We start from the raw sequence: 23,752 nt of genomic DNA, 5'->3' as shown, positions 1-23,752 counted from the left end.
AACAATATCTATACATATATATACATGTATACTAATTTGTACGAATGGTGTTTTTCACTTCTGAGGACATCAAAATGCAAAAGTAAATCGGTCCCGGGCTTATGTATTACCGTGCCACCTGGCACGGCGCATATTGAGACGCAGTCGGAGCAGCGCAGCGCAGCGCAGGGCAGGGCAGGGCAGTATGTTCGCTACACGCGCATCCGCTATGGCGCATCGCAGGGCAGGGCAGTGTAGTCCCGCACGTGGACTGCGCGCACTTGTGGTCGAGTGACAAGTGTCTGTGCCGCATTGCTCACCTGCGCCGGGTTGACTAGTGTTTTGTGACGGATCTAGAGGATAATAATAGAAATTGTGCGTTTTTATCCAGTTTTGACGTTACCAGTCGTAGTTAGTACATAAAGAGTAATTACAAGAATAAAATCTGGAAGAAAATACGCAAATCACTAAACATTGCAAATTTTTTCGCTCCTTCTTTCTTGTTCTCTTGTGAAGAAGTAACAATAAATCTTGATCAGCACCTGAATCTGACTCAGAACTCAAATCCTAATATTTAACAACATGTTCACACAAGAAACTGTAAAACTCCTATACGAGAACTGTACGACACTGTTTCCCAATATGCGATGTCAACTGTGCAACACAGACATTTTGACCAATTCTGCCCTGTGCTGTGCTGCACTGCCCGGACCGTGCCGCACAGCTCAATTTGCCCAGGCGCAAACACTAGTCAACCCAGCGCAGGTGAGCAATGCGGCACAGACACTTACTCGACCACAAGTGTGCGCAGTCCACGTGCGGGACTGCACTGTCCTACACTGCGCTGCGCCATAATATGTGCTTGTCCTAGCAAACATGTGGTTTACAAAACACTGCCCTGCGCTGCACTACGCTGCGCTACTCCGACTGCGTCTCAATATGCGCCGGGCCGTTGCGCCTGGGCTATAGCTACTTCCCTATAGGGAAATTCGCCAAAATAAAGTTATAGATATTGGCCATCACCGGAATATTCAATAACACAATGCAAAATTTGTAACTAATCGCTAAACCTGTGTAGGAGGAGTTTGTGTACAATGAATTGCATAAAAGTGACCGCTCAATTACATTATTTAGGCCTATAAATGGTTTATCAGAACTACTTACCGATATTTATAGGCATTGCTCCAGGGTCAAAGGCAAATGTAAATAGTAATTTTCAATGCAACGTTGTAGTATTTACAGTAAAAAATGGAAATTTTAAGATGTCCCTTTACAGTTTTTTTAATGTTATATAGATATTTTGTAATGCTTAATGATCAGTTTGGTGGGTAATGTATAATTAATAGTCTATGTGTTGTACTGTTTTATTCTGACAGTTATATCCTCCTGGAATTATGGAAATATAAAATTTACTTAAAATGAAGTTACAGTACAATATACATGGTTCTTTAATTGTGAAATATGAAATTTTATTGAAAAAAGATTTTTTTCTTACACCTAGATAATAGAGACTATGCAAATTAAATTTATGTCTTTGATTATTAGTAATGTTTTTAAAATCGCAATTATTAGTGTTTGCATTATTCCTTACTGTAGCTAAAAGAAAAATATGCATACTCCTGGTAACGTAACTTTCCATCAGGTTCCCTTTGTAAAATATGTGTACATGTTTTTATATGTATATAAAATTTGTATATTAAAATAACAATTTCAATTATAGATTGAGCCTAACAAATCATTTTCCCACACACTTATAACAAAATCGTGTACAGTATGTTACGAAATTCCTGAGTAGTTTGCTTATTTAATTTGTTTATACTGTAAGTTTAATAAATAACACTTGCACCTTATAGAAATTGCCAAAAATAATCGTATAATATAGGTCCTTGGACATTCTACACGCCTATTGAGTACTGGCATGTCACAGTTTCAAATTAAATTGATTGTAAGTGGATCTATTAATGGTATATATCACTACTAGACACGAAATAGGACTTTTCATCACACTAAAGCTGTTAAAAAATATATAGACCATATTTCATAGTCTGGTATTTGTTATAATATAAGTAAACACAGCCCTGTAGTCAAGATTATTTGCGCCATTCCTTTACTACTGTGTTGGAATTGACGAGTCAAATTTGGTAAAATAATAAAGCTATAGGAGAATTGAGAATCGATAATCAGTGATGCAGAAGGAATATACAACACGGACCAAGGGACCACTGTCGGCCTGTCGCCGTCGCGTTTTCACTCAGTTCTCAGTGGGTTCCCGCCACCCGCCCTTGCGGAGGGAACTACTTTAGTTGTGACTCAGCTTTCTAGTTCAAACCGCCGCTGTAGAGCGCGCTGGCGTCGCATACAAACTTGCCGTTAGGGGGAGCGTGCCCTTAAAGAGGTTCTACTGTACACATAATTTAACTTTGGTGTCCTAACATCAAAACTAATCGTCACACATATCCTTTATATCAATTTCACTGCATTAATTGCTAAATAAATAAGTGTAAACAAAGAAAAGTAAAAACAATAACAGTTTGTTTTGAAACAGCTGTTTGGTTCAAATAACATTCATTTGAAAAAAAGAACTGGTTACATGTAGCAGGAATATAAAAAATAAACACTACTTTACTAGCTAATGACGTAATAGTCTATGTTTATTATCCATACCATTATCAGTTCTATCCTTGATAATTACCCACCCTCATTGAATAAATGTACATCGTAATTTCCCATATTAGTTAATTTAAACTACAATATATTCATAGTTGAAATAAAAGTGATATTTTCACGTTTGGGGGCGCTGATATAGGCACCCCCAAACGTAACCACAACTGAATACGATTTCATAAAAGGATGGTTTGTCTAATTGCAGTATCCTAGGTCAATGTTGACGTTGTGTTCAATCTATGTCATCCATCTGTTTATCTTTGTATAAAACCCGGCTGAGGTTGTGGTGGTAATTTAAAATCGTGATTCCTGATTATTCTTGATCTTCTTTTTATGACATCAATATTTCTGGGCCTAATCCAAACAATGTTAAAGCAGACAAACATTAATTGTAAACAAAAAGCTACCATGAAGAATGTAAACATTGTTATTTTTCGAATCTTTCCTTGAAAAGTGGAGCAGTAAAATCATTTGCATTTATCCTTTTTTACTAAGACTCGTGTACAGAGCCTCGATTTGTTCTGTGGTTTAATTAATTTTGGTCTAAACTATTTTAAACTGTGGTCTAATCATCTCTACTAATATTACTTATTTCCTATAATCAATGACAAAATAAGGGTAAATAAAATAACCTCATAGTTCCATAGTTTATATTTAACCAGCTGTTAGTTAAAACAAATTATATTGCTCTAAAACAAATCGAAGATTACAAAGATTGCTTTAAAAAATAATTTGAACATCCTAGTACTTTACTATTTATATTTAATTAATCTGTCATCCTCTTACAGAAGAATTAAACGTATCAATGATTAGCATTACACATAGTATAAATAAGTCAACCCTAAGTATGTCTTTACATTTTTATCCAAATGCTGAATTTGTGACACAAAAGCTGAATGTTTACAGCTGTTATGTTAAGCAAATTATTTTATGCCAAAAGCTAGTTTAGAATCTTAGCGTCGGCTGCTAGACTTTTTAAAAATTAAAACTTAATTTCTAAAAAACTGGCACCCTAAACAAAAATTATGGCTTTGACATTCCCTAGTTCTCAAAATTATCTTTCTTTCAACACAAAAATCATGAAAATCCGTAGAGTGGTTGATTCAGAATCGTGAAATAAAAAAACACTGTTTCGTTTTAATATTATAGATGACTAGCTGTACCCACGGGCTTTGCCCAGTTTTATTTCATAAGTAAGCTCATTCGCATGGTAGTCCAGTAAAATAAGACATTTTGGTATGCAAAAGGTCGGGTAGTTCTGATTTTTGGATATGTTGTTAGTATTGGGCCCATAAAATAAAATCCAAGTTATCCACCTCGAGATGCTGCCACTCGCCGCGGGGCGCGCCACTTGTTATCGAAATATCAAAAATATGGCAATTCCTATTGTTTTTCCCTCAATCTCGCGAACCGCTCATTTTACCGAAAATTGTATATTATTACATTAAAGAATAATAAATTTGTGACAGTTTAAGCCCAACAGCAAGTATGTAGCGTAAATAATGGTCAAAATACAGACCATCAAAATAAATAAATTTCCCAAAGACCGATAAAAATTGTGGTTTTTTCAATATTTCCACAATATAGTTGTTTGAAGCAAACACCGTATTGATTTAGAGAGTATGCCAGTTTATTTGCTATTAATAGAAAATAAATGAAAGTATGAATAAAAATACCCCCACCTCAGCAGACCTGCAGACTAAGCGAATTTCCATTTGCTTGATTTGATTTTCACAAACCTATTTAAATAACATTAGGTTTAACTGGTGCCTAGGTTTGCTGCTACAGGGAGGGTAATATAGTATATAAAATAATAATAGTATGATAAGAAACAAATAAGTTTACCCAATTTTATAAAAATGTGTCTATAAATAAGGAAAAAACAATAATTAAAAAATCTTCGCTATTGGAATAACTTGAGGTTTTTATTTTACATTTTTTAATTTTCTCCTTAACCAATAACTGTAAAAACATTTTAATGTACTAAATTATTTGTTTTTAAGCTCTACAAAATGGTCTAGAGATACATTGTAAAATTGTATGTTTTAAGGGTCAAAAATCCGAAAAACCCGTTCTTAACAAAAAACCCCATACAGTAGAACCCCTCATAACCGGCCACCACGGGACCAAGCCCCTGGCCGGATAACGATTTGGCTGGATAAACCAACCTACAATGAAAATGATAATTCATACCAGTTATAACAATAGATAATCAATATATGCAGTGAAAAGTATCATTCCAGTCTGTTCTGGGGTTATAAAAAAATAAAAATGTTTGTAAAAAGAAAAAAACATATTTGTAGGTTAAAATCGTTAAGTAATGAAGAACGTACAAATATTATGATTCCAGGCAACAAAAACTATTAATGAAGGTAAAAATGACTATAAATTGGACTTGAAAATCATTAGGACTCAAATGGTAGGCCTACATTCATTTCAACCACAGAATGTGATTTCAACTCAACATTTTTATCCATTTTGTAATATACCAAAATTAATAATATACTGTACTGTACTAACCCTACTTTGGTAATAATCAACCAACTGATCAAAAGGTTTAGGCCTACTAGCTCAACTTAGTATAGTGACACAGCAAAAAATGTATAAACAAACAGATAAATAGTGAGAACAATTTATTTGATAACTTGAGCAGTCACAAAGACTAGTGCTTGCATCTTAACGTCCGTAAGCTGTGAGAAAAACATTTTGATATTGGCTTCCTGGAAGGGGCCGGATAAACAGAGGACCGGTAAAACCAAGGCCGGATATGAGGGGTTTTACTGTAAAGCAACCGTTATTGTTGTTCCCATGGCCTGATGAAATCAAATCAAAATCTGTTTTATTTCCAAAAATTTTTTACAATATATACATATACAAAATACGAACAATAGTCCCGCAAAGGCCGTAAAAAACCTGTGCGCAGGACGAGCTCCATTACAAATCAAATTAGAAATATTCTTCAAAACTAAAACTAAATTAATCAAAATACTATTTACAACTAAGCTATGAGACAGCTACAGGAAATGTTAATGCTAAGTAAAAGGTAGTCGAATGAATGGAGTTGCAGTTACTATTGTCTGTACGCTAAATATTGTTTGGTGTACTTGTGTATTTATTATTGTTATGTATTGTATACTGAACTGATAAGTGTCTCAGACTAATCGAGCCCAATCTCCGACAGCCAACTGCTTACCGAACGTTTATAAACTGGAAGAGATACCTGTAGATCTCTAATCTCTGATGGTATATTCCTATACAAAAAACTCGCAACATAAAAAGCATTGATAAGGTTTGCAGACTTGAAAACTCGGGGTACCTGCATACCTACATTTACTGCTTTTGTGGTGGGATAGTTATGTGTGATTGGCGTCACTATCAAATCTTGATTGGAGTAGGTATACAAGTAAAGTTTTGATAAAATTTGACGCACCGAAAGTAATTGAGTGTTTTTGAATAATAAATTTGTAGGGAAACGCCTGTTGAATTAAAAAGCTATTTTAATAATTAGTTTTTGTATGACAAACAGTGGCTTTAAAATATTGCTACTAGCTCCTCCCCATACTATAATTCCATATTGAAGTACCGATTGGACAAATGCATAGTATAACATTTTTATTTCATTAATGTTAAGAATTTCGCGTACGTTTCTAAAAACATAAATTAATTTCCTAAGTTTTGTCTTATACTTCAATGATCATGCTTCGCGAACTCGTTTTAATAAATGTAGGTTTACATGCCGAAAAACAGACCTTCAAAATATACCTTCAACGGCAAAACTACTCTTCCCAAAGCTGTCAAAAGTTTATACATAAACATTTAAGCTAAGCTTTGGGTACAATACTTTCACATGAAAACAAAATAAAACAGTTTAACATAGTTAACAGTTTATTGAGGCTGAAAGATCAGGCAAATAAGATCTTCCAATTACAATCACTCGACAGATCTTCCATGCAGCGGGCAATTTTTCCACGCCAAGTGCGCCCATCTATACAGGACATTCTGAATATGAATTGAAATACAGGATTGATATTGAAGAACACAAAAAATTCACAAAGATCGGAAATTTCACTACAAGACGTACAGACAAGTTCTGGTGTGGAATTTGGTCTGATTAGGCCATCGAACAGGCCCTCATAAAGACAATGAAAAGCTCTGGTGGATTGACTCGGGGACGAGGGATAACAGACAAAATGTTGTAACTTGATGGGCGCTTGGGATGATCCGTCCTCATCAAATCTGTAGGAAGTTGAGAAATATTATAAAAAATGAAGTCAGTTGAACATTAACAGTGAGCAACATGTTGACGTGCGCCATTCTCGCATTGCTCGAGACAACGAAATTGATGAAAAGATTCAATAGTGGTTTCCTCAACACACACCATTCAATATAAATGATATGCTGATTATTAGCAAATTTCCCTTATAGGGAATACGCTATTACAGTAGGTCTCATGGTAAGACCTAGACCCGGGACTGATTTACTTTTTCATTTTGGTATTCCAAGAGGCCAAAAATACTGTTGGTTCAAATTGTTATAACATATATAAATATATATATACCGGGTGTTCGAAAAAGACTCCATAGTTTTAAACATACCTCACGATACTATTGTTCAAATGGATGAGTAATAATCATTTCGTGCTGTGTAGAGTATACTTCAAAGTTTTAGTTTCGTACGTTGGCAATGAGTTGAGTACACCTATTTAACCTTGAACATAGTTTTGGTAATAAATTATAATACAAATAATAAAATATTAATGATAAAAATGAGTAAAAATAGCTTGAATGTCTGCAGGGCAACAAATGGTTCGCATATTGAGGTGTGATAGTGTTAAAATAACTTTTATTTTATTACCTTTCATTATACCATAGCCTTCTCTATGGTATCAGTCTTTGAACAGTAGTTTGTATCTAGTACAATAAATAAATAAATTTTCAATCTAGGTAAGTTTTTTGGAGACCCTGTATAAAAAAAAACTAAAGATTTTACTAAACTGTATCCAAAAAAGTTATTATCGTCCGTTAGCACGATGATTCCCAAAAATCATCCGATTTAGTGGAATTTGGTAAAACCTTACTTTTATTTGTGAATCAAGAGATGGACTATTTATCATTTACTTTGTATTTTAAGTGACTTAGCCTATAGCTTTTGCTTAATGGCCTATATAAATCATTGAATCATGCACACGTACATTTATTTATTAAAACGAGCAAAGCATGATCGTCATGATAAGGCCATAGGAACGGTTGCTTTATAGGTAATTTGCCGGTAAGAATATTTTTTTTTCATTTTTAACCCTCAAAACATACAATTTTACAATTGTATCATTAAAGAATTTTGTAGAGCTTAAAAACAAATAATTTAGTACATTAAAATGTTTTTTACAGTTATTGGTTACGGAGAAAATTAAAAAATATAAATTAAAAAAACCTCAAGTTATTCCAATAGCGAAGATTTTTAATTATTGTTTTTTTCCTCATTTATAGACACATTTGTATAAAATTGGGTAAACTTATTTGTTTCTTATCATACTATTATTATTTTATATACTATATTACCCTCCCTGTAGCAGCAAACCTAGGCACCAGTTAAACCTAATGTTATTTAAATAGGTTTGTGAAAATCGAATCAAGCAAATGGAAAGTCGCTTATTCTGCAGGTCTGCTGAGGTGGGAGTATTTTTATTCATACTTTCATTTATTTTCTATTAATAGCAAATAAACTGGCATACTCTCTAAATCAATACGGTGTTTGCTTCAAACAACTATATTGTAAATATTGAAAAAACCACAATTTTTATCGGTCTTTGGTAAATTTATTTATTTTGATGGTCTGTATTTTGACCATTATTTACGCTACATACTTGCTGTTGGGCTTAAACTGTCACAAATTTATTATTCTTTAATGTAATAATATAAAATTTTTGGTAAAATCAACGGTTCGCGAGATTGAGTAAAAAACAATAGGAATTGCCATATTTTTGATATTTCGATAACAAGTGGCGCGCCCCGCGGCGAGCGGCAGTATCTCGAGGTGGATAACTTGGATTTTATGTTATGGGCTCAATACTAACAACATATCCAAAAATCAGAACTACCCGACCTTTTGCACAGCAACCCCATATTTTCTGACAGATTTACTGGACTATGGTTCAATTACTTCCTGGTTGAAGTTCGTTCGCTACGCTCACTCACCTTTTGGTTGAAAATTAGCTGTTGTCATAAATTAAAAATAATAGTGCTGCATCCTGTTGGTAATCCTTGTAACTTTAATGCTATTGAAAATCATAGAAATAGAACAGAACCAACTTGTTTAAAACCAACAGCTGTTAAGATTCATTAATTCCATTTAAATATGAGTACTCATAAGGTTAACATGGGAAACTCCAGAGCCACTGGGGCGGAGCCTGAGAGGCCGATCAGAATAAAAACAACTTAGTTTTCCTATTTAATGCCTAAAGAATCAGTGTACCAAATTTCAGCCTCCTAGGTAAATGGGAAGTGGGAGAATTAGTGATGAGTGAGTGAGTCAGTCAAGTCAGTCAGTGAGGGCTTTGCCTTTTATCTATATAGATAACAGTTTTCCTATTTTACCAAAATATAGTATAGAGTTGTTTTAATTTAGGTGTTCACGTAATAGGGCTGCTGATATATTAAATTATTGTAGTGAGCACCCTGAATATTATATTTATAATAGAAGTTACATGTTTCGGACATAAGTCCATTTTCAAACTTCAAATAACATTGAAATAATATTATTTGAAGTTTGAAAATGGACTTACAGTATGTCCAAAACATGTCACTTATATTAAAAATATAATATTCAGGGTGCTCAGTTGTACTTTATTTACTACTAGCTGTGTGCCCGTTCTACGCACGGGGATCTTATTGTAGTCAGTTGAAACCTTCTTATTAAGAACAGAAGTTGGTTTGCATATTTTCAGATATACTGGTAAAACTATTATATATAAACCTTCGCAAATACAGTATCTGACAGTTTAAAGCCAAAACAAATGCTTCGAAATTAAATGTAACCTGGGTCTCGTGTTGGTCCATATGTTAAATCCAATTATTAATCTAAAAAATGCTTTATAGATCTATGAGGCATAGCCCTAATGTAGGCCTATAATTGAAAATTACCTTCCACAATGGTTAAAAGAATTTAAGGTACTCCCTCAACCTCACAATTTAACACTTTATTCGGGTTGACATTTTCATTATAAAGGTGCTTTTGTCCTTTCCGTGAAACACTGAGAAATAAGGACATTAATGCGTTACCAACAGACATACACACAAAAATACAGAACTTAATTAGGGAATTTGCTACGCTTTAAGCATAACAAAGTACTTATAAAATTAGTATCTGAAATCTTTGTTAATGTCATCAAATTTCATCATAACAATTTATATTTGCTTGGACCGATGATGACCCGAAATGACGGCTTACTATATGAAATGAAGTACTATAGACAATTTAGATTGGTAATTTATAATAAAAATTACCAAAATAGGCCATGAACTATTGGTACATAAACAACGTAAAGCGTTTAAACAATTCATGATGGTTTGCTGAATAGATGTTTTACTAAAATGCGTTATCGTTTAAATGCGTTATCGTTTTCTTAGCATAAACAAACATTTTGGAATCAAAGAAGAAAAAGCAAAAATTGTACAGTTAAGACATCAATTAAATTGAATACGCCTGTAATAATAAATAAGGTGCAACACCAACGATAACTAATTTGTAAAGTACAGTGATGTGTTGGTACTTAAAAATGATTCTTGCTGCTACCAACAGTACCAACTGGTCTAAGGAATAGAACTGGTACCAAAAACCAACGTTCACAGTTGAGAACTATAGTACAGCTGACCAATTATACGAGTTAATCAAGTCCCGAGGTTATTGATCTCTTGGTTTTGGATTTTCGCGTAAAACGTTTTAAAACGGCAATCAAAGTTATTTCCCATTAATTGCTTTATTTGTAAACAACTTTTAATGTAAACTTATCGGTGTCAGTTTGAAAAAAAAACTTTTTGTTATTTAATAGATTACGTATTCTCTAAACAATGATTGGTATCTAGGCTATCTATTAACATTAGAAGGAAATGTGACAAAAATCACACAACGTTGGTTTTTTTGGACGTTTGTAATTTTATTTCTTAAGTAGGTAGGCCGTGTATTCTAGGGAAAAGTACCGGTATCAAGGATCGTCGTCGAAAAGGTTGTTATGAATAATTGGGTAGGCGTACGTACCCAAGAGATGGGCTATGGGCCTATTGGCTGTATGGTCCAGCGATTGCATCACACGGTGAGTAGGTACTATTCACTATATATATATAGTCAATGGTAGGAACAGAAAATAACACATTAGAAAAGCGAGTTTAGCATCATCCGTAAACCTCTGGTACAATCACCCACTGCAGTTGTGATTTTTTACTTTACACTTTACACAACCGCCATTGAAGTGCCGTCAATGAGTGGAAACCATGTTTCTGAGCTATTGGCGACGATCATTATTAAATTTAAGTTTCCCAGCCGTATACAACACTGATTCAAGGTCTTCTTTCGGGTTATCAAAACTCAAGAACAATTTATACACAAAAAATCTCTGGCTCCTGAACTGGATGATGCCTAGTTATTTAATTTCATTTACGGTTACACTATTACACTCTATTATTGCACTTTCGATTAATTAAATCTGTTATGTAAGAAAAACGTTTTTTAATCTCACTTGGTTGGGATTTGCATTCAAAACGTGATTGAAAAAGGTTGCGGTATTTGTAAACAACATTTGTAAACATATCAGTGACAGCTTAAAAAAATAATCTTGATCCGAACAGCTGTTCGTTATTTCATAGATGATTATGCAATAAAAATTGGACGAAAACTTGACATAAATCGCACAAAACTACATTTTTGAATGTTAGTAATATTATTTACAAAATAGTGAGGCCATATTTTAATGGCTAAAGACAATCTCGTCAATCCAGTGAATAAATTAAAATTACTTGGATCTTGATAGGTACTCTCGTTTTCCAGGAGAAGATAGCGTAAAATGCCATCTTGAGTGTTACAGACAGAGGGAAAGACAGACAGACAGACAGACAGACAGACATAAATTGAGATAAGACTCGTTTCTGCTTATTTAATGTATAAGACGTAAAAATAACCTAAACATATATAATTCTGAGCAATGTACAGACAAAACTCTAATTTTATTTATATAGACAATAACTTAATATAGAGTTGTTATATATGTATAAACTATAATAGCTAATTCATGTTTATTAAAAAACTACTTGATGTATTTTTCACTTTCTTATTCCAGTTTCCATCAAGATTACAGTTTCCTCTGGTGTAAGACTTTGTTGAACTGACAGATTAAGAGGAAACATAAACAAATATTTTAGTTTAGTAGGATTCAAGATTCAAAGAGTCTTTATTCACACAGTACAAATTTTTGTACATGAATACACTACACTGATCAAAAGTAATTAACTTGTATTCCTGCTAATATTAATGCTTACCTATGAAAAGTAACATCTCAGTTACATAACATTAGTTTTTCCTCTATTGTTGCGTCCGTAGGCAGCACAAGTTCGCGGCATTATTGTATCTTAACCGAAATAATGCACTGTTGAAACTAAGCTAAATAAATAAATAAAACAAAATAAATACAAAATATGTCAAGTATCACCAGTCAACTCTACAGATCACACCTTACTACGGTTATCATTGTTTAAAAATACAAGATTTACAACAAATATGTGTGTTTATACGTCGAGCGTCTATACAGTATAGTATTGTCGGATTGCACCACTGTGTAGTGTAGTTCGACGCTCGCTAGTGTGGTGACTCATGCTTTCGGCCGCCATCTTTGCTGGGTCGGGGCGCTCTGGACTGGCGGCACTCCACTGTACTACACTTTAGAAGTGTGTCCTCTCTATTTATATTATGTGCTCGTTGAGCATAACTAGTGTGTTCCTCTGCATAGTAACTATTGTAGCCTAACGTGTTTCTTTCAGCAGTTGCACTGTTAGGAAGTGGATATCAGTTTCTAGTTACAGTACATAATTTAGTTGCCTCTTAACTGCAAATTTATATAGTTTATTTTAATGATCAGCTATGAACTATAATATCAAATTAAACTAATGTGTTTTGCTCTAAAGATCACCTTGTTATAATCACTAGTTCTGCCCGAGCTTTGCTACAAATGAAAATACAGAAGAGAATGACTAATTTTGGTTTTATATTACCTGTCGTCAGTTCCAAATTTGAAGAGAGTAACGTTAATTTTCTAAAATCTACCGTAAGAAACAGCTACAACGCACTTACCAGGGATCAGTAGGGGCAAACCTCAATTCTATTTATTGCTTATGCTAATTGTGATCTCTTATATTTACTAACATAATTGAATATATCAAGCAAGGTAGGCCTATGTGATTTTTGCATTTAGGTATGTTTCAACAGATTAGCCAAAGCCTTTTAATATTAACAGTATAGATAATTCTACCTTCTATAAAGCTTCCTAAACGATGATTGGCTGCAGTAAACAAACATCAATAATATGTTTGTCTTTCCATAAAACAGAGTAGGCCTAGTTTAAATAGTTCAAGATGAGCAACTCAACTTTCAATCTGCAACTATCTTAAGTCTGGATTTTTAAGTTAGTCCTGGAAAATTAGATAGGCCTACCTAGGGAAGAGTTAAGCATTTGTCTGTCTTCTTAACATTAATTTTAGTGTTTGTATTCATGCATTAACAATATAATTTCTAATGCAGGCAATCATCTCTGTGTCGCTGTTATTAACAACTTCATACCTCAATCTGAAATCGACTACTTCACAGTTTCTCATGGATTGGAGTCAGTCCCGAAGTTGTCTCCTTTCCTTGCTAGCCCTGTACACAAATTTGCCATGCAGGTTAGTGGTTTTAAAGCAGCGTTTATACAAGGCCAGTTGGCAGGCATAACTTGAAATAAATTAAATGAGACAGGTAACCTTGTCTCAAATGAACTTAAATTCCATGGCTGGTTATAATTTTCAAAGCATATCTTTTTATTGCACACATTTACTAGCTGCTGCACTCGTTCTTCACAACCTGAAGAGGACGTGGAAGAGAACATTGTATTTTTTCCATATAAGTAACTACACATCCATCATTCATTTGACCAACATAAATTATTTTTAACGCTTAGTTTGTTAAAATCATTTTTCTTTTGATTCAAGTTAGGGGTTTAAATTTTGTAGGGAACCTAGTGCAGTATATTAGTGGCACTGACATGTGTTTAAAATACTGTAACTGTATGGTAGCCTATATGAATTAAATCAAAATATTACCTTCCCCAACCAGCTCCTACAGTATTTAACAAGTGTTATGGTCGTTTCAGTATCACTGTGCCATCATCAGATGCTTAGCCATAAGGTTTTGTTATAAAACAAAAACATAAATGTCACACCATGGTGTCTACTTTCCGGAAAAATCGGGAAACCTTCAGGAATTTTATCTTACCTTGAAATATCCTGGAAAACTCCAGGAATTTACCCAAACCTCCGGGAATACGGAGCCCCGTAGTTTAACCAAAAGTCCACCACTGGTATTGCCACGTTCGCGGGAAACGATCATTGGTTGCGTCAAAACCGCAAAATATGCTCAAGGGTGTTGCTGCAATGGCGGGAAACGATTATCGGTGTTGCCTAAACCGTAAAATGTGCTCACGGGTGTTGCCGGGATTGCGGGAAACGGTTGTTATCGTCGAAATCGCAAAATATGCTCACAGGTATTGCTGTGACCGCGGAAAACGATTATCGTTGTCGCCGAAACCGTAAAAATATGCTCACGTGTATTGCCACGGTTGCGGGAAATGATTATCGGTATTACCTAAACCGTAAAATATGCTCTAAAATATGCCGTAATTTTAAAATATCAGGGTGTCCACATTCTGGAAAGTCAGGGATAGTCATTGTTGAAAGTCATGGAAAAAAATCTGGTCATTGAAAGTCATGGAAATCCTCAATGATGGATGGATTTGAAGGGACCATTCAATGCTCTAGTCGACCGTAACCATGGCTATTGTAGCATTTATCAGGATTTTTCACAAATGTGTGACGATTCAATTTATTACAGTTGTATTAGTTTATGAGTTTTGAGTTTGTAGTAGTTCATTGTTGTACAGTAGCACCCTGGTTAACCGAAATAAAAGATGGAGAGCCGTTTCGGATTTTTCGGTTAACCAATATGCTAAAAATAGCCTTTTTAATTACCATGGTGTGTAGGATAAATGAATTCAAAACAATGTTTGTATAATACAGTGTTTTATTTCAGTGACAAAAATGTTACAATGGGTTATCTCAATTGTTATCTGTAATAAATGTTATCTGTTGTAATAAATATCACAAATATTACATTCATTAAAATTACATACACAATATAAAAAATTAACTCCTGGCAGGGGCGGCTCCAGAGGTTAGGCCAGGTAGGCCAACATTTTTTAGATATTCGGAGTGTCCACACAAAAATTTGTCATTAATTTCCATGACTATCCATGACCATTTACCATTGATTTCCATGACTCACGAACTTTACTCGAAAATTATAATATATCATACACACCAGTGGCGTAGCCAAGGGGGGGTTTTGGGGATGTGTAAGGAGCAGACGACTGTCAGTGCAAGCGCATACGCATAGGCGGCATAGGTCAATTGATCTTGAAGCTATCAGCCGAATCTTTGTTTTGTTATGCTTCCATTTTATTTTTGTCAAATAAACTGTGATGTTTCAAAAACAATAATGTGAGAACCTACCGCATATAAATAATAATGGTAAAAACGTAGTAAGATTAAATATAAAATGCATTCAACACATTACACTAAAGAAACACAATGTATAAAACTTTCTTGGTATTGGATAATGAGGTTATGTAACATAATTTTAGAAGCAGTTATATTGACCACTCTGGTTAATCGAGGTTCTTAATAGACAATAGATAACATACTTACTGAAAAAAAAAACTGGACCTCACTGCTATTTAGCTTATTATGTTTAGTTCTCAAGTGGAACTGTGCAAATGAGGAGTATTGAAAAATCAAATGTACTAGAGGCGAGAGGTTATACATAGCAAATCAGCTACAGTAGAGTCCCGCAAACTCAGCGTAATATGGACTTGAAGGGTGCCTAGTTTGTGAAATGCCGGGTTATCGGAAACTAGGGTTAAAAATAAGAACCATACAATTTTTTTTCTTTTTAGCTGCCTTATTTATTTATATCTATTTTACAAGTAGGTATTAAGTCATCAGATATAGTACAACAAATCCTTGTTACGAGTTGCAAATGCTTTGACTTGAGCCCATGTTTAACTGGGACTCAAAAAATCACTAATTTTTTGAGCCAGGTGATGGCCGAGTTACCCAGACTGCCGAGCTATCGAGTGCCGAGTTTGCGGGACTCTACTGTACCTACTGTGCTTACATTGTTAGATCACATCTTACACTTGTTTTTTTTATGGCCTTTAGTTATTTTTTAAATGGCCCTAAACAAACCTTATTATTTCTTTTCTAAGGTTACGGCTATGACCCTCAAACCCCCCCCCCTCCAGATCAGCTTTGTGAACCCCCCCCCCTTCCTTGACATAATCCTGGCTACGCTACTGATACACATGCGAATAATACTGCCTAGACAAGTTATTTCACAGAAAATACTGAAAAAGGTTAATTGTTATGTTTTGTCAAGACCTGTAAAATGTCAAATATCTCATATAGTTAAAAAGTTAAAGGGGGTGGAAGTTAATTTTCAGCCACCCTTGTGGTTATTTGGATTTGAAATGTTTTAGGATATGTAAATTTTTATGTTTTGTCAAGACCTGTTGGCTGTAAAATGATACAAACTTGACTATACTTGTTATTTGAAAGTTTTGAGCTACCCCTACCCCCACTACCCCTAAGGGCAAAATTTTCAAAATTGACCATAATTATTGTAGCCCCTCATATCTAAGAAGGTTGCCGCAAACAGATTTCAAATATCTCAAATCGTTGAAAAGTTAAGGGCGGGTGTAAGTTACTTTTCAGCCACCCTGTATGTATAGTCCTGTGAGTGTTTGGATTTTTAAATTTTGAAAATGTGATTTACAAGGACTTCTGGGGTGGAAATTAGTCATAATTTGGATGATTCTTTTCTGAAGTCTGAAAATAGTTTTTCTATCAGTTGCCTGTCCCCACAAAATCACACCATACCTCAAGATGGATTCGACATACACATGATAACTACTTCAATGGTGACACATTCTCAAGGGCTGTATGTGTGTATGGGAAAAGTAAACTCGATAAATACTGGTCGGATTGGGCTGAAATTTGGCATGATGATAGCTCACATTCCCGATTAACATATAGGAATATTCTTATTTCAAAAATCCTTTCGGGCTCCGCCCCAGTGGCTCTGGAGTTTCCCATGTTAACCTTATGAGAAATGGAATTATTGAATCTTAACAGCTGTTTCAATTAAACAAGTTGGTTCTGTTCTATGATGTTCAATAGCATTAAAGTTACAAGGATTACCAAGAGGGTGCAGCACTATTATTTCTTTTACATTTATGACAACAGCTAATTTGCAACCAAAAGGTGAGTGAGCGTAGCGAACGAACTTCAACCTGGAGGCGAGTTAGCGTAGCGAACGAGCTAACCTGAAGGCAAGTGAGCGCAGCGAACGAGCTCCAACCTAAAGGTGAGTGAGCGTAGCGAACGAGCTCCAACCTAAAGGTGAGTGAGCGTAGCGAACGAGCTCCAACCTAAAGGTGAGTGAGCGTAGCGAACAAACTTCAACCAGGACGTGATTGAGCCATGCGAACGAGATAATCTTGAAAATTAAGAAGTTAAACGGGGCAAAGCCTGCGGGTTACAGCTAGTAAATAATACAATTTCTAACTTACTATTTTTTAAGTACATTTTTTAAATACATCACTGTAGGTAGTTAAATGCATTATGTGACAAAAATTATTTCTATTTAAAAATCTTTAAAAAGTAAAAAAAAATATAAAACTGCGTAATAAAGCTTAAAGTTGGGTTCCGATAGTGTTCTTCAAATTCAGGAATTTGTCTTCAATTCTTCTGGAAAACTCCTTGGATTTTTCAAACCAGATTTAGTAGACATAGCAAGCAAAACAGACACATAGTAAAAACAGGTTTATAAAAAACAGGCCTGCTGAGGACTGTACGTTCCCGCACTCGAGCAAGTAGCTCATCTGGTCAGCAATGACAATTTTGAATCAGTTTCAGTCTAATACTCTTTCAAGGGGGGAGCGAGCTGGTCCAGTAGTAGAGCGCGGGACTTCAGTCCCTGAGGTCCAGGTTCAAATCCCGCCAAATCAACAATGGATTTTATCCAAGTCTTATGTGCCACAACCCCTAGGTCTAATCTGAAGTAATGTCAAAAACAATCCTGAGGTCATGTCTAGTGTCTCAGGAAAAAAATATTCATGTAAAATGAAGACTCGTTGAATTTGAAACCTTTAACTCTTACAGTTATTACGAGATTGCAGCCTCATTTTGGTTTGGTTATACAGTCTAACCTTGATATAACGAATCTCAATATAACGAATTCCTTGATATAATGAACTTTTTGAAATCTCCTAGAACTCTCCAAAAGACACAGTTTAAAACACCACAGTTATGTTTTACCTCTTTAAACGAATAAAGCATATCAATGACCTTGATTTAAAAACATCACAAGACACCTCAATATAACATATTTATCATTGTCAGAACCTCTTTATAGCGAATTTAACCTCTACTTAACGAATTGTCTGCACCTCTCCCTCGATATAACGAAACCCTCCCCCCCATAATTGTTTATGAAATATCAGTTTCTTCATCTAGAAATGGAAAGGTGACATCAATGCTTGCGCTAACATTCGTCCGCTCCGTTTACACATCTCTGTCTGCTTTCGCTGCACGCTATGTGACAACTGAAGACTTATTTCATTCTCTGAGGACTGATGGTGACGTAATGTTTAGTAAACTGTGATTGGGTGATAAGTAACTATTGTGACTTGTACAATTTTTGGATGAAGAGAAACCTAAGAAAGGAAAGAATAGGAACAAAAGCAAAGAGAAAGAATAGCAACATCGTTATCTTAACATTCCTTTTACGAGTGTTTTCATTATCTTTAAGTTGGCTATGATTATACGCTTTATAATGACTTATAAAGCACCTTGTGGTTATTTGGATTTGAAATGTTTTAGGATATGTAAATTTTTATGTTTTGTCAAAACCTGTTGGCTGTAAAATGATACAAACTTGACTATACTTGTTATTTGAAAGTTTTGAGCTACCCCTACCCCCACTACCCCTAAGGGCAAAATTTTCAAAATTGACCATAATTATTGTAGCCCCTCATATCTAAGAAGGTTGCCGCAAACAGATTTCAAATATCTCAAATCGTTGAAAAGTTAAGGGCGGGTGTAAGTTACTTTTCAGCCACCCTGTATGTATAGTCCTGTGAGTGTTTGGATTTTTAAATTTTGAAAATGTGATTTACAAGGACTTCTGGGGTGGAAATTAGTCATAATTTGGATGATTCTTTTCTGAAGTCTGAAAATAGTTTTTCTATCAGTTGCCTGTCCCCACAAAATCACACCATACTGTAATGGTCACATTTTATTGGGGGGTTCGTTTTAATTATTTAAAGGCCGCGAAGGCTTGAGCGCGCTTGACAACAATGTCACACATGTCCACTGCAGCTGGTCATGTCTCCTAGTTCGAGACTCGGCCGCTGTCACCTTGAAGCGCTGCCGTAGACGTGGTGGGGAGAAGCCGAGACCAGCGGACAGTGGACAGTTCTTGAGACAGTCGGCGTCGAGCGTTAGGTTCGCGCACACCAACCAACCCTCCTTAGGCCGTGCGAGCGAACCAAATAATAAGGTATCCGGACGAAGGCGAGAGTAACCTGGATGCAAATCTGGAAGTGTCGTGTTACGTAAGTACACTGTATATAGCTAGCGTATACGTTGTATTCATCCCCGTATCCACTTTGGCGAGGGAAATTGCGTTATTTATTAGGCTATTCTAGGACGTTTATCGTAGTTAATAGAAAATCGTAATTTAACGACCGACGCTGCGATTGTAGTGTCGTAGTCACCTACGCCTACTTTTAGTTATCCAAAGTGTTTTGTTTCATTTTAATCGAGAGTTTTTATTTATTTTCCTTAAAGCCAAGGAGAATTGGCATAAGCGCCTTCTACGTTTTGTTTTATTTCATTATTTACTTATCGCGAGTTAGCGTCGTTTTCTTTTAATTCCGAGAAGATTATTTTTAGTTTTATTTTGAAAAGTGAGACCTTTTGTTAAGCCTAGGAGCTGGGTATTTATTTTATTTTCTAATCTTCGCCTAGTTATCCACCAGCCCTAGTAGTTAACGTCGACTTGGCCTTGTCAGCGCGTCGCTGTGCTGACACCAAGTTATAGGAGTAACCATATTTAGTGTATTCCTTAATAGCAACTCGTGTACGGTGCGTCGACGTGCCGAGGTACACAGTGTGTACTTGTGTACTAGCAGATCGGCGCGACATTAACATCTACGAAGATCTAGAAGTGGTAAGCGAGCGACGAGGACTGTCAGCGAGACCCTGGACTACTCGAGCTGTCCGAGCAAATCGGAGGTAAGTTTACGATAGGTGCCCTACCCGACATAAACACCTCACAAAGTGGCGCCTCCGAACAGGGACATTGAAAGTTTCGTTATTATCGTAATATTCATACGTGCTTCACGTATTGGCGCCCGAACGGTTAAATCGATATCGTAGTGGTTTTTTCTTTGGAATATAAGAAAAAGCGAAAATGGTAGGATCGAGTGTTAGCGCGAAAACTACGCCTAAAACGGTCAGAGCGGTGACTGAATCGACCTCGACTACGACGACTACAACTGCCGGGTCTTTACAAGCTCAAGTAGCGCAAACTATTTCACAACCAACTGTGCCATCGACTTTAAGTTTTCCCGCTACGACCGCAGAGGCTACTCAGCCTCAAGTAGGTACAACGACGACACAGTTAATGGTACCAACGACTTTAAATTTACTTACTACGACTGATCGTACGTTGATGTCTAAGAGTCCCTCAGAGGATGACCCGCGAATTGGGTGGATTCACACGTTAACCAAGGATGAACTTCGTTACGAAATGAGTCGATACGGTTTGCCGAATATGGGGACAGTCGAGGAACTTCGAAAATCTTTTTGTAAATTTTGGAAACATGGCATTCCCCGAGCAGTGTACGGTAAGGACGTGAATGATAGCGTGGACGGTGCGACTGCACTTCCACATCGGTACGACACGGGATATGTCGACTCGCGACCGGGTAACAGTGACATACGAAGTGCGGAACTTGACAGAGTACGGGAGATAGTTGGTTTGCCTCCAGGAACCAACTTTGAGGACGTTTGTCGTTCGTTATCAAGCCTGACAATGCGCGCTGATAACAATCAGGCCAACAATCAGGCTAGTAATTATCCAGTCAATAGGACACAATCAGATCGTTTTACAAATTCCGAGGGGTTAGTGTATAGTACACTAACCAGACCAAGTGTTAACTATGCTTTCGACACCTCCCACTCTACAGATCCGATTCATCGAACTACGGTGTCCGGTACCGGTCAGCGACCGTACGATGGGTTCGCGAGCGAACAACTAGGTATTGCTACACAGGCAAGCGTGAATCACGGATTCAGTAGTGGTTTGCCTTCGTGTCACGAAAATTCGAACGTAATTCGTAAGGTTGGTGTTGACGTCTCGGCGTTGTGTAATTTAGTTCGAAAGTGGAACGTTCGTTTTGACGGCTCAAAGGACCCCGTTTCTTTCTTGGAACGCCTGGAAGAGCTTATGGAGGCCTACGAAATAAATAAGAACGATATTATACGAGCACTCCCCGAGCTACTACATAGTAATGCACTGTTGTGGTATCGAAACTATAAAGACTCCTGGCATAATTATGAGTCATTTAAATCGAGTTTCGAACTACAATTCCTACCACCGGGATACCAGCGAAATCTAGACGAAGAAATTCGGCGTCGGACTCAAGGTGACAACGAAGCTTTTAGAAACTTTGTTGTGGCTTTAACTACTCTCATGCGACGCAAGGGAACCCTCAGTCTCCACGAACAATTGAATATTTTGTATACGAATATGAGACCCGAATATAAATTGACGATGAGGAGACACGATTTTTTCTCGGTCGACGAAATGCTCAGACAAGCGGAACACGTTGAGAGCTATTTTAGGGAAAAATCTCTTTTCCGTCCCCCTCCCCCTCCGTCAGCAGCGTTGGTCCCCGAAACGGCTTATCACCCGAGACGAGGACGCGATAATAAATCGGGAGATAATTTCGGAGTTTCGACGATTGGCGAGTGTCAGTCGTCAACTGGCGTGACGGGACGATTAACCGAGAAGCGCGTAGGCTTCCGGTCCGAGGCAAGACCACGTAGGTCACGAGAGAACTCTCCGAACCCCCGGACGGGTAATTTTACGAGGACTTCGTCATCTACAAAACCACGACGTAACTCGGAGCGTGAGCGCGAAGGTTCACCCCGAGAAAACAGCGCAGTTCCGCGATGGCCGAATTACATGAGAGAAAAATCGTATCTCACATGTTGGAACTGTGACAAGAAAGGTCACATGTTTCGTGACTGCCGTATGCCAAGAACTTTAAAGTGTTTCTATTGTAAAAAGGTGGGTATCCGAACCCACGATTGTCGGTGTCGAGGAAAATACCAAATGAGGTCGCCTGAATCCTCAGTAGTACCTTCTACGAAGACCTCCCCGGACTGGTGCGCTTGGTTAGAGAAAATTAAGCAATTCCCGGAAACCGAGAACGCTCAGATTCAGACCAACGACAGACGACCGCACGTATCAGTGACGATAGCAGGGCGAGAGTTCGCCGCGCTAATAGATACAGGTGCCGTAGTCACGTTGATCGGCACGGCGGTGGCACGTCACTTGGAACGGTCTGGAATTATGTCTGTTTTGACTCCTATGGTAGTGAGACTCGCCAACGGTAATTATTCGAAGTCGGACAAGTCCTATCACTTCAAAGGTCTATTGAAAGGACGAATGGAAGAGTTTCATGCTCTGTATCTTCCCACGCTTACCAGTGACATAGTTCTCGGGATCGATAGTTTAGACCGACTGAACTTGGTAACATACCACTTGGAGGTAGAGAATACGAGACCGGACGCGGCTGATGGAGTGAACGAACGGCACGGTGTTGAGGCTCAGTACCAGACAGGTACCGCCAACAATGTGGCTGGTGCGTTATCGCGACAGGCCGAAGGTGTCGCCGAGTATACCTCCATCGAGACAGCGGTGTGTCCCCTTCAAGTATGCGTTAACTCGGACGCTAAAACACCAGGGAGTGATCCAGAAAGGTTGAATAAACGATCTGGTGGCACAGACAGATGGTACGATAAACTTTGGACCAAGGTGAATGTTAATCCCGGGAGTTTCGATAAATACATTATTCGTAGCGGCAAGCTATTTCGGTTGAACGGTCGGAAGGATACGGACAGTGATAGTCGCGATCAGAGAAGGAGGATGGGTGCTCTTAAAAACGAGCGCCAAATGTCCGTTGCAAGTCGAAAGGATAATCGGTCGTCGCCGAGTGATATCCATGTCAAGCGTAGGAACGGTTTCCTGAGGTTGTGCGATACAACTCAGCCAAATCGTAGATTGACATCTAACTTTGACAAACAGGTCGATACTTCTCTTTTGCATAGGCGTGAGAGGAGAGCGTTCTCCCCGCCAGAGAAGAAGGGCCGAGCGTTGGGTGCGGGGATGGTTTGTCGCCTCGCCCACTAGAAGAAGCGTTTGTACGAGCGAAGATACCTGTAGGCAGGTACCTTTTTTTTGTTTGTTTTTTTTTTGTCGCCAAAGTGAAAAGGGGGTGTAATGGTCACATTTTATTGGGGGGTTCGTTTTAATTATTTAAAGGCCGCGAAGGCTTGAGCGCGCTTGACAACAATGTCACACATGTCCACTGCAGCTGGTCATGTCTCCTAGTTCGAGACTCGGCCGCTGTCACCTTGAAGCGCTGCCGTAGACGTGGTGGGGAGAAGCCGAGACCAGCGGACAG

The 23,752-nt window shown here is 37.2% G+C and overlaps 1 protein-coding gene across 2 annotated transcripts in view; it reads left to right on the top strand.

Moving 5' to 3' along the window:
• The window catches only part of LOC129004760 (ankyrin repeat and MYND domain-containing protein 2), a 77,226-nt gene that overhangs the window by 18,578 nt on the left and 34,896 nt on the right, over nt 1-23,752 (top strand). For both annotated transcript variants that reach the window (XM_054433387.1, XM_054433394.1), the window contains exon 3: nt 13,426-13,565. In XM_054433387.1, coding sequence (XP_054289362.1) covers nt 13,426-13,565 — 140 coding nt within the window. The remainder of the gene's footprint in view (nt 1-13,425; nt 13,566-23,752) is intronic.

Source organism: Macrosteles quadrilineatus, unplaced genomic scaffold (assembly GCF_028750875.1).
Source record: "Macrosteles quadrilineatus isolate MER2022 unplaced genomic scaffold, UCM_ALF_1.0 Scaffold_1__1_contigs__length_201487025, whole genome shotgun sequence".
NCBI classification, from domain to species: domain Eukaryota; kingdom Metazoa; phylum Arthropoda; class Insecta; order Hemiptera; family Cicadellidae; genus Macrosteles; species Macrosteles quadrilineatus.
The sequence above is the reverse complement of the archived record's forward strand: the minus strand, read 5'-3'. Positions and strand labels throughout refer to the sequence as shown.